Genomic DNA, 17,921 nt, shown 5'->3' on the forward strand with positions numbered 1-17,921 from the left:
GTCCCAGAACTCACACTGGCAATAAAACAAAAAATGTCCCAGAACTCACACCGACAATAAAACCAAAATGTCCCAGAACTCACACCGACAATAAAACCAAAATGTCCCAGAACTCACACCGACAATAAAACCAAAATGTCCCAGAACTCACACCGACAATAAAACCAAAATGTCCCAGAACTCACACCGACAATAAAACCAAAATGTCCCAGAACTCACACTGACAATAAAACCAAAATGTCCCAGAACTCACACTGACAATAAAACCAAAATGTCCCAGAACTCACACTGACAATAAAACCAAAATGTCCCAGAACTCACACTGACAATAAAACCAAAATGCTTTCTTAAGGAAAACATTGCGACTTCTATTCAACCCAGGCAGCATCAGTTTCAACTGTGTTCTCCAGTCCTGGTCCCTGGGACCCAAGATGCACATTTTTGTTATTGTCCTAGCTCTAATACACCTCCATCAGTCAAGTGTGTTAGTTCAACAACAGAAATGCTTACCCTTTTGTGTCCCCAGGATTAAGAAACAGTGAGTTACAACATCTATCAAATTGAGGCAGACCTACCAGAAGATTATAGATTTGTATGATTATTCTTGATTGTCAAGTCATCTCAACAAATCATATAATGTACCTGTAAACTGCCCATGATAACCCTCTTATAGGTCTCAATTACTAGTTATCAATTATTAGGTACCAGTTACTTACTTGTTATCAATTATTAGGTACCAGTTACTTACTAGTTATCAGTTATTAGGTACCAGTTACTAACTAGTTATCAATGACTAGTTATCAGTTATTAGGTACCAGTTACTTACTAGTTATCAATTACTAGTTATCAGTTATTAGGTACCAGTTACTTACTAGTTATCAATTACTAGTTATCAATTATTAGGTACCAGTTACTTACTAGTTATCAATTATTAGGTACCAGTTACTTACTAGTTATCAGTTACTTACTAGTTATCAATGACTAGTTATCAATTATTAGGTACCAGTTACTTACTAGTTATCAATGACTAGTTATCAATTATTAGGTACCAGTTACTTACTAGTTATCAATGACTAGTTATCAGTTATTAGGTACCAGTTACTTACTAGTTATCAATGACTAGTTATCAGTTATTAGGTACCAGTTACTTACTAGTTATCAATGACTAGTTATCAGTTATTAGGTACCAGTTACTTATTAGTTATCAATGACTAGTTATCAATTATTAGGTACCAGTTACTGACTAGTTATCGAGTAATAGATTACAGGACCCTAAGGAGCCTGGTCGATGTAGTACACTATATATAGGGAATAGGGTGCTATTTGTCTGACCAAACAAAGACAGTGTGTTGTCCATGTTAGATGTAAATATCTGCCAGGCTGGACAAAAAAATGATAAACAATGAGACCCAGTGAACACTCAGGTGAATGCTTTTTAAGTCTAACAGTCAGATCACACTTGTGTTTTTATTAGACCTTTATTTGTGTTTAAAGGTGTACATGTTGGTGTGTCTGAAATCTGTCATGCCTCCTACTTACTAAAACTATAAATTGTGTACTGACAGTACTACATACTATTCAGGACGTACTGGTTAGTAAAGATGTATGCAGTAAGCAACAAATATCAACATACTACTTATCTAATGCGCAAATCGGGCTAGTTTCTACCATTCGCTCATTTTTGTAGAGCGCCGTCCCCTATTCTGATTATCGGCTGTTGTCAAACACAAGTGGGTGTGAAAAGACGATTCGCTCCCTCAATAGCGTATATAGCGAATTCCACTAGACGAAAGGCCAAATTAATATGACATCCTGGCATTTAAAACACACTCAAAGTCAAATAATATTAAAACGTTCTACTTTCACATTCCCGAAAAAGCCTCCCCTTTAGAATGCAGGCACAGGTGTTCTGACACAGCCAGCACGTGTGTGTCTACTGCAGGGCACAGGAGCCACAGGGTAGAAAGTCCTGTACGTATACAGCCACAGCCCTGGTGAGGTATGTCATACTGCCAAATCGTCCACTAGGGGCGCTGTCATACAGCAAGCGACACACTCCTGTGGAGGGGTCTCTCTCTAAGATCTGCTCCTCTGCTCCCAAGTCCTTCTGTAGAGGAAGGGAGGGAGGGACTTTAATTTAAGAAAAAAAGAAGTGGAAAATATATAAGAAAGAAAGAAAATAAAGTAAAGAAGGAAAGGAAATAAGGAAAGGAAAGAAGAAAAGGAAATAAGGAAAGAAAGGAAAAGGCTCATCTAGTACTGGTAGAAAAAAAGAACAGAACCTGTTCATAGTAGAACAAACAAATGCGAGCCCACCCACCTGGTCGTGGTAAAACATGTCGTTGGCGATGTGGACGATCTTCTCCACATGGATGATGCTGCCCACGCTGTCTATATCCACATCTGCCAGCATGGTGAGAACTAAGATGGCCTCCACCAGTAACTGCCGGTACTCTGGCTGGGGCACCCGGTTCAGCACCGTCTCCACGTGCACCGCAAACTTGATCTCATCTAAAGTCATCTGGGGAGTGACGGGGGTTGGGGGAGTGGAAGGATGGGAGATGGGATGGGATGAGAGAGAGAGAGGGAGTTGGAGAGAGAGACTTTCTGAAGTCAGGAAGTACAGTTGTCTGAATAGAAAATTATTCCAATGAATGATCAGTGGTCATCATTTTTTTGTACATAATTTCTCAACAGAGGCATTTCTAATCAGCGCTGTGATTGGACGCCTTACCTCCCTTGTCGTTGAAGATGGTAGAACGAATCCTTCTATGGACAGACCATGACACTGCAAAGCCAAACAATTCCTTTAATGACTGAATGGGTTAGAATCAGACCTAGGTTCCAACACTACTAACATAATACTATTACTATACACAATATTAACATATAATACTATACACAATTCAATATTATATTAACATTATATATATAAAATACTACTAACATAATACTATTACTATACACAATATTAACATATAATACTATATACAATTCAATATTATATTAACATTATATATATAAAATACTACTAACATAATACTATTACTATACACAATATTAACATATAATACTATATACAATTCAATATTATATTAACATTATACAGTGCCTTGCGAAAGTATTCGGCCCCCTTGAACTTTGCGACCTTTTAGGCTTCAAACATAAAGATATAAAACTGTATTTTTTTGTGAAGAATCAACAACAAGTGGGACACAATCATGAAGTGGAACGACATTTATTGGATATTTCAAACTTTTTTAACAAATCAAAAACTGAAAAATTGGGTGTGCAAAATTATTCAGCCCTTTTACTTTCAGTGCAGCAAACTCTCCAGAAGTTCAGTGAGGATCTCTGAATGATCCAATGTTGACCTAAATGACTAATGATGATAAATACAATCCACCTGTGTGTAATCAAGTCTTCGTATAAATGCACCTGCACTGTGATAGTCTCAGAGGTCCGTTAAAAGCGCAGAGAGCATCATGAAGAACAAGGAACACACCAGGCAGGTCCGAGATACTGTTGTGAAGAAGTTTAAAGCCGGATTTGGATACAAAAAGATTTCCCAAGCTTTAAACATCCCAAGGAGCACTGTGCAAGCGATAATATTGAAATGGAAGGAGTATCAGACCACTGCAAATCTACCAAGACCTGGCCGTCCCTCTAAACTTTCAGCTCATACAAGGAGAAGACTGATCAGAGATGCAGCCAAGAGGCCCATGATCACTCTGGATGAACTGCAGAGATCTACAGCTGAGGTGGGAGACTCTGTCCATAGGACAACAATCAGTCGTATATTGCACAAATCTGGCCTTTATGGAAGAGTGGCAAGAAGAAAGCCATTTCTTAAAGATATCCATAAAAAGTGTTGTTTAAAGTTTGCCACAAGCCACCTGGGAGACACACCAAACATGTGGAAGAAGGTGCTCTGGTCAGATGAAACCAAAATTGAACTTTTTGGCAACAATGCAAAACGTTATGTTTGGCGTAAAAGCAACACAGCTGAACACACCATCCCCACTGTCAAACATGGTGGTGGCAGCATCATGGTTTGGGCCTGCTTTTCTTCAGCAGGGACAGGGAAGATGGTTAAAATTGATGGGAAGATGGATGGAGCCAAATACAGGACCATTCTGGAAGAAAACCTGATGGAGTCTGCAAAAGACCTGAGACTGTGACGGAGATTTGTCTTCCAACAAGAAAATGATCCAAAACATAAAGCAAAATCTACAATGGAATGGTTCAAAAATAAACATATCCAGGTGTTAGAATAGCCAAGTCAAAGTCCAGACCTGAATCCAATCGAGAATCTGTGGAAATAACTGAAAACCGCTGTTCACAAATGCTCTCCATCCAACCTCACTGAGTTCGAGCTGTTTTGCAAGGAGGAATGGGAAAAAATGTCAGTCTCTCGATGTGCAAAACTGATAGAGACATACCCCAAGTGACTTACAGCTGTAATCGCAGCAAAAGGTGGCGCTACAAAGTATTAACTTAAGGGGGCTGAATAATTTTGCACGCCCAATTTTTCAGTTTTTGATTTGTTAAAAAAGGTTGAAATATCCAATAAATGTCGTTCCACTTCATGATTGTGTCCAACTTGTTGTTGATTCTTCACAAAAAAATACAGTTTTATATCTTTATGTTTGAAGCCTGAAATGTGGCAAAAGGTCGCAAAGTTCAAGGGGGCCAAATACTTTCGCAAGGCACTGTATATATATATATATTACACACACACACACACACACACACTAAACTATATATACTGTAATACTATACTAAATGTATATTGCAAGGTTAGTCCAGACCTTCTGCAGAATCTTCCAGACCTTCTGATAGAAGCCTATGGGGACTCTGTTGAGTGCTCCATCTAGACGTCTCCTACGCAGCCATTGGCCGTGCCTCGTATCCTTGGTGACGGGCGTGCTCACTGGAACGTCCAGAGACTCTATGGAGGGGAGCCTGTACCTCTGTGACACACACACACACACACAGGCCACATACTGTAGCAACCTTTACCCAACACCTAGCGACCTCATCAAGAGGTCCCCACCTCCTGGAATAGTGTTTAAGGTGTTGGCTTCACAGTCGCTTGACCCCAGTTCGAGTCCCGGCCGGGGCTACCCACCAAACTCACTACAACCCACCAAACTCACTACAACCCACCAAACTCACTACAACCCACCAAACTCACTACAACCCACCAAACTCACTACAACCCACCAAACTCACTACAACCCACCAAACTCACTACAACCCACCAAACTCACTACAACACAAATATATTCATACATATACAGTACCAGCCAAAAGTTTGGACACACCCACACATTCGCCGACACATTCACCCACACATTCACCCACACATTCACCAACACATTCACCCACACATTCACCCACACATTCCCCCACACATTCACCCACACATTCACATTTTTCGTAATTTTTAAAAACTATTTTCTACATTGTAGAATAATAGTGAAGACATCAAAACTGGGAGGGAGACCTATACAGTACATATGAATATATAAATACATACGAATATAATGTATGCCCTATGGGCGGGAGGTTGTACCTCTGACAGAGACATAAAATATACATACCAGTATACATATCACGTTAAGCCAATGAGAGATTAACCTTTCCAACTGCAAAATGGCAATTTCGCTATGATAATTACAATGAGCTAGGATGTAAACTGGGAAAGCGATGACCATTTGAAAGTACATTTTGTGCACTAAAATGCATTTGAACTCTTACCCCAGATTCAATATGTTCCATGTCCAATGAGTGTGATGTAAGGCTCTGAAGTGGGGAGAAAAGAATTCACAACAGGACAACAGCCAATGACAACCGTGTGGGTGAACAACTACGTTAAAAAAATCACTGTGCCAACCGACCACCATTCTTATCACCATAGAGACCGCCCTATTACCAAGGCAATGACATTTAAAAACCCTGGATCCAATGGATTGACCACAATCTGATTTTTGACCATAATTCAACTGGTTTTAAGTGACTTTTGCATGCAAACTGCATGACAGCGCACAAGTGAATTAACACCCTGTAACCAAGCAACAAGTCATGACCATCATCATCACCTGTCTTTGCTGCGACCATGACAACCTGAGCTCCTCCAACTGAAATGGAAAGATGACTGAGTGACAAGGTCTGGAGAGGAGAACAGTCTGGGTACTTTTGGTATTTGGTCTGTAGGGTCATAACCAATGGTTTTCAACTTCAATATTCTGAAAGTGCCCTCCTCCTACATCAGTCCCCTTTTGAACGGGCTTGGCAATTATATAAATGAAATTCGTGAAAAAGCGGTAATGTAATATTTATATAACTATATTTGTGTTTGAATTTGCTGAAGACCATTGGGCCACGTCCTTAACGATTAAATACTTTCTTTTTTTTTTAACTACAAAAGTTAAATGACGTGTCACATTCACAGGGTTCTGAACCCTTTAAAGATGCAGAAATCACTCCTCCATTTCCTGGTTGCAAATATTCTAATACTTAATACCTAATTTCAGTTTATGTGACAAAACAAGCAAGTCTAATGTTGAGAATCATTGTACCGTCTTAAACTCTTGTCAAATATATTTCTCATAACTAAATATATTGTATTTTCAGCTGTTTGAAGCTGGTGTACAAAACCCAAAATAAAAGATGCAAAATGCTAAACTTAAGAACAGGGAAACATAGAAATAGCACACATAGAACATATCTACCACTTCATAGACTTCAACGAGAAAGAAATGTGTGTTATAGATCTGTGAGTTATAGATCTGTGACTTATAGATCTGTGTGTTATAGATCTGTGTGTTATAGATCTGTGACTTATAGATCTGTGACTAATAGATCTGTCAATGAGAAATTTTGGTCAGGTCACCCCAAAAGTTGAATTTTGCAGCTTTAAAAAGCCAATAGACCTGTGACATCATGTTCTCCCAGCCAATTGGTTTTAGTTCAGGTTTAGTTGACTCATTTCCACCAGGTAAAATAACGAATCAGAAGGATAAACACACTACAATTAAAACTAATCATGTCGATCTCTCAGATGGTCAACATCCATCATTCCTTCTATACATCTGGAAATGGTTACATTTCTCCAGCCCCACCCCCCCACTTTGTTGCGGTTTCAATTCCAGAATGCCTCTTTAACACGTACCATCCTCATGTCACTCTTCAGCTTGCTGATGCCCGCCCTCTCGCTCTTGGTGGCGCCCACATTACCCACCTCGTGGATAGAGATGGCCGGACTGGCACCTGCGTCTACAGAACGCACTGGAACACACACACAATTATAACATAGAACTAACATAGGATACCACATATAAGGATGTCATAATATGTGTGTGTAGTATTTTACATGTAAAATATGAGTTCATGGCAATCTAATAACTGTTCATAAAGATGTTCATAGGGATGTTATAACAGTTCATAGAGGCTTCATACCACTCTTCTGCACTCCAAACTCTTTCCCACTGAGGATGTGATGAAGCAGGATCTTTAATTCTGATGGACTCAGACTCATCAGACTCTCTGTAGCCTCCTCTCCTACAGGGCCCGCGACACACACACACACGCCACACACGCACGCCACGCACGCACGCCACACACGCACGCACGCGACACACGCACGCCACACACGCACGCCACACACGCACGCCACACACGCACGCCACACACGCACGTCACACACGCACGCCACACACGCCACGCCACACACGCCACGCACGCACGCACCACACGCACGCACCACACAATTTCAAAATTAACTTTTCACATAAAAAATAATAATTGTATTGAATTGGTTACAGGATGTTTGACACTACTTCCTACTTCACTGTAGGGTCAAAAATAATACAAACATTTTAGGGAATGTCCTTTTCTAGTCATTGTGACCTGAGCAGTTGAGAGACTGTGCCAGCCTCTGGGTTCAACTTACTGCTACTATTAATTTGACTTATTACCTGAGCAGTTGAGAGACTGTGCCAGCTCAGTGGCCATCACCTGGATGATGAGTCCGATACGCAGCCTGTACATCTCACTGAACAGGCTGGGTTGGGTACGCATGTTCATCGCCAGGTACACCATGATCTCCTGTTAAATACACACACACACAACCGCAAGAGAGAGAGAGAGACAGAGGGAGTTTGAAAAGGAACGCTTGGCCAAACGACTGAGCTTACAGTATGTGTGCCTGTGTACCTGTGTGAGGATGGCTATAGTGATGTTGTTCTCACTAGCTTCATCTATCAGCATGGCCAGCTTGTCTGGAGGGATGGGTCTGAGAGACAGAGAGATGGAGAGAGAGAGGCGAGAGATGGAGAGAGGAGAGAGATGGAGAGAGAGAGGAGAGAGATGGAGAGAGAGAGGAGAGAGATGGAGAGAGAGGAGAGAGATGGAGAGAGAGGAGAGAGAGAGAAAGTAGGAAAGAGAGAGATGAAGGAATGCCAAGAGAGAGATGAAGGAATGCCAAGAGAGAGAGAGATGAAGGAATGCCAAGAGAGAGATGAAGTAATACGAGAGAAAGAAAGAGATGAAGGAATGCCGAGAGAGAGAGGAAATAATAGGAAAGAAAGAGAGAGATGAAGGAATGCCGAAAGAGAGATGAAGGAATGTCAAGAGAGAGATGAAGGAATGCCAAGAGAGAGATGAAGGAATGCCAAGAGAGAGAGATGAAGGAATGCCAAGAGAGAGATGAAGGAATGCCGAGAGAGAGATGAAGGAATGCCAAGAGAGAGATGAAGGAATGCCAAGAGAGAGATGAAGGAATGCCGAGAGAGAGAGGAAATAATAGGAAAGAAAGAGAGAGGTGAAGGGATACAGAGAGAGACCATCACAACCATGTATCTTTTTAATATATTTAACCACCATCTACTGTATTTTTCAAGGGGAGCCCATGACAATATGCATCACTCAGAGTCTCTGGTCAAAAGTAGTGCCCTACAAAGGGAACCTGGTGCCCTACAAAGGGAACCTGGTGCCCTACAAAGGGAACCTGGTGCCCTACAAAGGGAACCTGGTGCCCTACAAAGGGAACCTGGTGCCCTACAAAGGGGACCTGGTGCCCTACAAAGGGAACCTGGTGTCATTTAGGAAGCAGGATTTAGGAAGTAAACTGACGCCGTGATGGTCTTCTCCCGAGGTTCTGGAGGCAGACCCACAGTCAGGTGCTTCTGGTGGGCCAACAAATCAGAGCAAGCCTGGGGACACACAGCAACTAATCAAAAACAAGTATACGTTCATCAACCAATCAAAACAGATCTGTCCTCATCAACCAATCATAACAGGCCAATGCAGACACCTAGCCACCAATCAAAATATGCCAGTTGACACCTAGCAACCAATCACAAACAGTCCTGCTGAGACACAGAAACCAATAAAAAACAAGTACACACTCATCAACCAATCAAAACAGGCCTGCTAACCCCTAGCAACCAATCATTATAGGTGTTTGTATATTTACCCAGTCGAGTTCCTCTACTTTCTTCCTCAGTATTCCAGAGATCATGCGTATGAGTCCCCAGTGTTTGAGATCTCCTGCCTTCACATACAGGTCTGTCAGCAGGGAGCGGACTGTAGAGCCTTTACCATGTAGTCTGGTGTCCCACTCCATACCCCTGGTGGACAGAGACACAAACACACACACACACAGAGACACACACACAGAGACACACACACAGAGACACACACACACACAGGTCTGTCAGCAGGGAGTGGACTGTAGAGCCTTTACCATGTAGTCTGGTGTCCCACTCCATACCCCTGGTGGACAGAGACACAAACACACACACACACACACACACACACACACACACACACACACACACACACACACACACAGAGACACACACACACAGAGACACAAACACAGAGACACGCACACACACACAGAGAGACACACACAGAGAGACAGAGACACGCAGACAGACAGAGACACGCACACACACAGACAGAGACACGCACACACACAGACAGAGACACGCACACACACAGACAGAGAGACACACACAGAGAGACAGAGACACACACAGAGAGACACACACACAGAGACAGAGACACGCAGACAGACAGAGACACACAATTCTTGAAAATTCTCAGGTTCAATTCAAAGCAGGTCGATTTGCAAGTATCGGTAAAGAAGGATGGAGGGATGAATACAGACAGACAGACAGAGATCTTTTGTATAAAGAGAGAGAATCTGACTTGTCTTTGAAGAGGATGTACAGTATGTCTGCCTGGTCTGGTAGACTGTGGGTGTCTCTGAGGAGTTGGACCAGACTAGTGTAGTCTATATCACCACTGGCATCTCTGGGCAGGTTACACTCTGTGGTCACTACTACCTGAGGAAACTATAGAGAGAGGTGGAGGAGAGAGAGAGAGAGAGATAGAGAGAGAGAAAGTGAGAGTGTAGTCTTTTAGTATAAGGCTTGAGAAAATGTTAAATGTGTTCACATGTGTATGCAATCACACACACACCCCTACCTGACTGGTGTGAGGCGCAGAGGAATCTGTGAGGGTGAGGTGGAGGGAGGGCTGAGGGGAACGGAAGAGCTTGTTGGGGAGATATAAGTGGGCATCTGGAAGAGAGGGGGGGGGGTAGAGAGCGACAGAGAGGAGAGAGGAGGGAGAGGAGGGTAGAGAGAGTGACAGAGAGGAGGGGGGATGGGAGAGAGCGACAGAGAGGAGAGAGGAGGGAGAGGAGGGTAGAGAGAGTGACAGAGAGGAGGGGGGATGGGAGAGAGAGCGACAGAGAGGGGGGTATAGCGACAGAGAGGGGGGGAGAGAGAGTGACAGAGAAGAGGGGGGGAGGGGAGAGAGCAACAGAGAGGAGGGGGGGAGAGAGAGATGGGGGTAAAAAGAGAGATCTGTTCAATGACCTTGATCGAACAGGTGCAAGGGAGGAGCAACAACCTGCAGACACTGTGCCTCCATGGAATGAGTTGGACACCCTTAAAAAGTTCCTCACTGTGTAGGTGGAGTTCCTTAGCCTTGTGCATCAGAGACACCATTTCCTTGGTCTTCGTGGCTGCTGCTTTGAACCTGTCCAGCCCTCCAGAGTCACCTCTGACCTATAACCCAAAATAATCATCCAGAAAAGACATGGGACAAGTGTATTGGTTAGATTAAGGCCAGTTTTCCCAGACACAGATTAATCCTAATCTGTGTCTGGGAAACCTGGCCTTATATATATATATATATATATGGGGTCAGTTTCTCAGATCTAGATGAATCCTCGTCCTGGGCAAAAAAAAAGAAGCTCATTGGACAATCTCCATTTAAATTGGTTTATAGTCCAGGATTAGGCTTAATCTGTGTCTGGGAAACCTGGCTTTATATATACACACACACACACACATAAACATACACACATATATATAGATATATACACTTTGTGAGAAAATGTATATGTAAAAAATTGTGTATTTACTAATAAATAACCCTGACCTTTGACCCTCTGCTGGGGTTCGCTGTGGTCAACAACTGGTCCAGGTACTGGGCTAGATCATCAGCGTCTAGAGAGGGAGGGGGAGAAAGGAGGAGGGGAGAGATGAAGGGGAGTAGAAGGAGAGAGAAGAGAGAGACACACACACAGAGCTAAGGGCTTTGCAAGTTAGAATTTTATAAAGTTAGTGTGGGAGAGGTGGAAAAATTATTGTTATCGATCAATAATGACAAAACTCCTGCATTGACAGCAGATGGAAAGCTACTGGTAGTGAACTCTATAGCCACTGATCTGTCATATTTTTAATCTGTGGCTAGAGGAAAGGCTTTGTCCTCAGGCCTGGAGGGAATTAATTCCGCTATCCAAGAGTGGTAAAGTGGCCATAACTGTTTCTAACAGCAGACCTATAAGCTTGCTGCCAGCTCTTAGCAAAATTGTGTTTGACCAAATACAATGCTATTTCACTGTAAACAAATTAACAACAGACTTTCAGCATGCTTATAGAGAAAGGCACTCAAAATGTACTGCACTGACACAAATGATAATAAGAAGATTGTGGGAGCTGTACGGTTAGATTTCAGTGCAGGCTTTGATATTACTGACCATAACCGGTTGTTGAAAACCTCTGCAACCTCTGCAATATCATGGATTCAGAGCGATCTATCTAATAGAACTCAAAGGGTTTTCTATAATGGAAGCTTCTCTAATGTCAAATATGTAAAGTGTGGTGTACCGCAAGGCAACTCCCTAGGCCCCCTACTCTTCTCTATTTTTACCAATGACCTGCCACTGGCATTAAACAAAGCATGTGTGTCCATGTATGCTGATGATTCAACCATATACACATCAGAAACCACAGGTAATGAAGTCACTGAAACTTTAACAAAGAGTTGCAGTCTGTTTTGGAATAAACTGGTCCTGAACATCTCGAAAACTAAGAGCATTGTATTTGGTACAAATAATTTCTAAAGTTCCAGACGTCAGCTGAATCTGGTAATGAATGGTGTGGCTGTTGAACAAGTTGAGGAGACTAAATTACTTGCCGTTACCTTAGATTGTAAACTGTCATGGTCAAAACATATCAAGTTGAAGTCTGAAGTTTACATACACCTTAGTAAAAATTCCCTGTCTTAGGTCAGTTAGTATCTCCACTTTATTTTAAGAATGTAAAATGTCAGAATAATAGTAGAGAGAATGATTTATTTCAGTTTTTTTTATTTCATCACATTCCCAGTGGATCAGAAGTTTACATACACTCAATTAGTATTTGGTAATCAAACTTTAACTTCTTTACTGATGTCTTGAAATGTTGCTTCAATTTGTCCTCAACATTTTTCCTCCCTCATGACGCCATCTATTTTGTAAAGTGCACCAGTCCCTCCTGCAGCAAAGCACCCCCACAACATGATGCTGTCACCCCCGTGCATCACGGTTGGGATGGTGTTCTTCAGCTTGCAAGCCTCCCCTTTTTCCTCCAAACATTACGATGGTCATTATGGTCAAACAGTTCTATTTTTGTTTCATCAGACCAGAGGACATTTCTTGAAAAAGTGCAGTTGCAAACCGTTTTTTTTTATGGCGGATTTGGAGCAGTGGCTTCTTCCTTGCTGAGCGGCCTTTCAGGTTATGTCGATATAGGACTCGTTTGACTGTGGAGACAGATACTTTTGTACCCATTTCCTCCAGCATCTTCACAAGGTCCTTTGCTGTTGTTCTGGGATTGATTTGCACTTTTTGAACCAAAGTACGTTCATCTCTAGGAGACAGAACGCGTCTCCTTTATTATACTTGCATGCTATTGTTTGTACAGATGAACGTGGTACCTTCAGGCATTTGGAAATTCCTCCCAAGGATGAACCAGACTTGTGGAGGTCTACAATTTTTTTTCTGAGGTCTTGGCTGATTTCTTTTGATTTTCCCATGATGTCAAGCAAAGAGGCAGTTAGTTTTGAAGGTAGGCCTTCAAATACATCCACAGGTACACCTCCAATTGACTCAAATGATGTCAATTAGCCTATCAGAAGCTTCTAAAGCCATGACATCATTTTCTGGAATTTTTCAAGCTGTTTAAAGCCACAGTCAACTTAGTGTATGTAACCCACTGGAATTGTGATACAGTGAATTATAAGTGAAATAATCTGTCTGTAAACAATTTTTGGAAAAATTACCTGTGTCATGTACAAAGTAGATGTCCTAACCGACTTGCCAAAACTATAGTTTTTTAACAAGAAATTTGTGGAGTGGTTGAAAAACAAGTTTTAATGACTCCAACATAAGTGTATGTAAACTTCCGACTTCAACTGTAGATTCAATGGTCGTAAAGACGGGGAGAGGTCTGGCCGTATTAAAGAGATGCTCCGCTTTTTTGACACCACACTCCAAAATGCAAATTCTGCAGGACCTAGTTTTGTCTAATCTTGATTATTGTCCAGCCGTGTGGTCAAGTCCTGCAGGCTCTAGTTTTGTCTAATCTTGATTATTGTCCAGCCACGTGGTCCAGTGCTGCAAGGAAAGACCTAGTTAAGCTGCAGCCGGCCCAGAACAGAGTGGTACGTCTTGCTCTTCATTGTAATCAGAGGGCTGATGTAAATACTATACATGTCAGTCTCTCTTGGCCAAGAGTTGAGGAGAGACTGGCTGCATCACTTATTATTACAAGGAACATTTACGTGTTGAAAATCCTAAATTGTTTGCATAGTCAACTTACACACACACACACTTACCCCACCAGACAACCCACCAGGGGTCTTTTCACAGTCCCCAAATCCAGAACAAATTCTAGGAAGCAGTATTATATAGAGCCTTTATTGTATGGAACTTCCTCATATTGCTCAAATAAACAGCAAACCTGGTCTCAAAAAAACAGATAGAGCAACACCTCGCCTCTCCCCTATTGGACCTAGATAGTTTGTGTGAATGTATTGATATGTAGGCTACTTGTGCCTTTTTTTTAATGTATGTAGTTCTGCCTTTGATCTGTTCTTATCTATTGATGTTCTTTATTATGTCATGTGTCATGTTTTGTGTGGACCCCAGGAAGAGTAGTTGCTGCTTTTGCAACAGCTAATGGGGATCCTAATAAAATACCAAAATACCTCTATCCCTCCCCTTCCTCCTTCCCCCTCCCTTTCTTACCACCATTGAAGGTCAAGCCATGCTCAGCAAAGCATCCATAGTCATCATCATCATCATCATCTTGTTGCTGGCCCGTGCCACCCGCATGCTTACTGGCATCCAGGAAGCTGAGTTTGGCAAAACAGGAAGTGGTCAGGAACTCAGAGAGCTTCCCCGTCTGGATCCTGGAGGGAGAAAAATGAATGGATCGATGTCTGAGTGAGGGAAGGTACTAAGTGAATAAATGTGTGTGTGTGTGTGTGTGTGTGTGTGTGTGTGTGTGTGTGTGTGTGTGTGACCAAGTGATTTCAGAAAAAAATTATGAATGGTTAAATTCATTGAATGATCAAAAGATTGAACGATTAAACAAAAAAAAAAATGAATGAATGTTATTGTTCTTTCCATTTCTTCAAACAAACCGACAGATTAATGAATGAATGAATAAGGAGCCCTCACCTTGCTCCTCCATAGTATCCATCCTGTAGCTTCTTCAGAGTGGCCAGAACCGCAGGGTCCAAGTCAGAGTGGTCTTCAGCTGAAACATACAGGGACATTGAGCTAACACACACACACACACACACACACACACACACACACACACACACACACACACACACAAACACTCCCTGCTGTGTGACTCACTGAGCATGGTCTGAGAGATAGGAAAGGTGACAGTGGGTCTTCCAGTCATCCTCCATCGAGAGGAGAGGTAGGACAGGTCTGTACGGAGCATATCAACAATCATCTGGTTGTCCAACGCCAAGTAGAACTGCTGGTGATCTATGAACTGGAGGGAGGGAGGGGAGGGGAGGGGAGGGAAGGAGGGGGGGAAGGAGGGAGGGAGGGAGGGGAAGGGAGGGTTAGGGAGGGAGGGAGGGAGGGAGGGAGGGAGGGAGGGAGGGAGTAAAAAAGACTAGTAATTATCCCTCTCTTCCCGGGACATTCAGTAGCTACTGTCTAAAGTGATATCCAAATAAAGGAGCATTTGAACAATGAAATGATCCTAGAAAGTCATTAGGGATGTAAGGACACTCTTCAGTCCCCAGTTCAAAAGTTATGTTAAAAGTTGTGTGTACATCGGTCGACAGGACCACTAATGTAACCATGCATCGGTCAGAAAATCGATTCAAAACATTACGAATCGCCGGTTCACTAAAATGTTTTGCTTAAATTACTTTCTACCTTCCGAAAATACCCCTCATCTTGTAATAACTGTGTCCTCTACTTCAGTGTCGAACTACGAATGTAATTGGGTTGACAGTCATTGATCTACAAATCATTTTTCTTGCTTAACAACCCCAGGTAATATCAGTAGCCCGAGTCAAACTGTGCTCTGTGTACAGCTTCTCTCGCTGACGTACGAGAGGTAGGCCTATTCCTGATCTGGCACATCTGTGCGTCACCTTCAGCATTCAAATGTTTTTAAAATGCCTTGCGAAATATTAGGCTTAATAGGTTGAATGACAACCAATGTAATTTGTTAGGTTAATATTATCAAATGTGCTGTTGAAAATTGTGTTTTACCAGAATAAAAGTAGCCTAAGCTACATCCGGAAAATACTACACTCATTTGGCTATAGGTAGGCTACATGCTATAGCTAGGCGACATGCTATGCTATAGCTAGGCGACATGCTATGCTATAGCTAGGCGACATGCTATGCTATAGCTAGGCGACATGCTATGCTATAGCTAGGCGACATGCTATGCTATAGCTAGGCGACATGCTATGCTATAGCTAGGCGACATGCTGTGCTATAGCTAGGCGACATGCTATACAATAGCTAGGGGACATGCTATACAATAGCTAGGCGACATGCTATAGCTAGCCTACATTTGGCTATAGCTAGACTACATGCTATAGGTAGACAGACTACATGCTATAGGTAGACAGACAACATGCTATAGGTAGACAGACAACATGCTATAGGTAGGTAGAAACACTACATGATATAGGTAGGTAGAAAGACTACATGCTATAGGTAGGTAGACTACATGCTATAGGTGATCAGGTCTTACAATAGAGTTTATATTCATTGTTCTAGTTCACCATGAGCAATAGTTTTGGAAGCTTCAGCTTTTACACACCTTTAGGGTTAAAGTTAGGATTAAGGATTAGGAGTAGAGTTAGGTTCAGTGTTAGGGAAAAAATAATTCTTAATGGTCAAACATTTTTTCCCTTAACTTAACCTTAAAATATCATTTGAACAAATTCAGGACATGAAAAACAACCTGACTTGTCAAAAAAGTTGTTGTTTTCCTACCTTGTCAGGACAATCAGGTGAAATGTTAGGACAATGGGGTCCTGAAAAGGTAAGAAATACACACACACAAAATGGTACTGTATCTACCTGTGGTGTGAAGGCAAAGATGGTGTTGCGGATGACATAGAATTTAGAAGTTCCTAGACATCCAATCCTCCTGTAGGGTCTACCAGTCAGCCCTAGTCTCTGGTTACGTCCTGGGGAAGAGGAAGAGTACAGATCGATGAGAGTAAGACCTTTAGACAGATCAACATTCACAAGGCCGAAGGGGCAAGAGGGATTACCAGGACGTGTACTCCGAGTATGCGCTGACCAACAAGCAAGTGTCTTCACTGACATTTTCAACCTCTTCCCGTCTGTGTCTGTAATATAAACATGCTTCAAGCAGACCACCATAGTCCCTGTGCCCAAGAACACTAAGGTAACCTGCATGAATGACTACCGACCAGTAGCACTTACATTTGTAGCCATGAAGTGCTTTGAAAGGCTGTTCATGGCTCACATCAACACCATTATCCCAGAGACCCTGGACCCACTCCAATTTACATACCGCACCAACAGATCCACAAATGATGCAATCTCTATTGCACTCCACACTGCCCTTTCCCACCTGGACAAAAGGAACACCTATGTGAGAATGCTGTTCATTGACTACAGCTAAGCATTCAACAGCAAAGTACCCTCAAAGCTCATCAATAAGCTAAGGACCCTGGGACTAAACACCTCCCTCTGCAACTGGATCCTGGACTTCCTGAAGGACCGCCCCCAGGTGGTAAGGCTAGGTAACAACACATCGCCACGCTGATCCTCAACACGGGGGCCCCTCAGGGCTGCGTGCTCAGTCCCCTCCTGTACTCCCAGTCAACTCATTACTTCACGGCCAGACATGACTCCAACACCATCATTAAGTTAGCAGATAACACAACAGTGAAAAGGTAAGAAATACACACACACAAAATGGTACTGTATCTACCTGTGGTGTGAAGGCAAAGATGGTGTTGCGGATGACATAGAATTTAGAAGTTCCTAGACATCCAATCCTCCTGTAGGGTCTACCAGTCAGCCCTAGTCTCTGGTTACCGAC

General features: G+C 42.4%; 1 protein-coding gene across 1 annotated transcript in view; it reads right to left on the reverse strand.

Annotated features, from left to right (window-relative positions):
* Positions 1–1,459: 1,459 nt before the first annotated feature.
* Positions 1,460–17,921, reverse strand: part of LOC139415872 (phosphorylase kinase, alpha 1a (muscle)) — a 45,088-nt gene continuing 28,626 nt past the window's right edge. Inside the window, 20 exon segments of the mRNA XM_071164002.1 lie at positions 1,460–2,107; positions 2,321–2,521; positions 2,735–2,788; positions 4,812–4,973; positions 5,764–5,808; positions 6,105–6,143; positions 7,178–7,293; positions 7,465–7,566; positions 7,983–8,112; positions 8,221–8,299; positions 9,139–9,218; positions 9,482–9,635; positions 10,222–10,367; positions 10,501–10,595; positions 10,985–11,087; positions 11,464–11,531; positions 14,597–14,760; positions 15,032–15,110; positions 15,218–15,362; positions 16,925–17,034. Of these exon segments, the coding sequence (XP_071020103.1) occupies positions 1,934–2,107; positions 2,321–2,521; positions 2,735–2,788; positions 4,812–4,973; positions 5,764–5,808; positions 6,105–6,143; positions 7,178–7,293; positions 7,465–7,566; positions 7,983–8,112; positions 8,221–8,299; positions 9,139–9,218; positions 9,482–9,635; positions 10,222–10,367; positions 10,501–10,595; positions 10,985–11,087; positions 11,464–11,531; positions 14,597–14,760; positions 15,032–15,110; positions 15,218–15,362; positions 16,925–17,034 (2,246 nt within the window). The 3' untranslated portion in view covers positions 1,460–1,933.

This window comes from Oncorhynchus clarkii, chromosome 9 (assembly GCF_045791955.1).
Source record: "Oncorhynchus clarkii lewisi isolate Uvic-CL-2024 chromosome 9, UVic_Ocla_1.0, whole genome shotgun sequence".
NCBI lineage: Eukaryota > Metazoa > Chordata > Actinopteri > Salmoniformes > Salmonidae > Oncorhynchus > Oncorhynchus clarkii.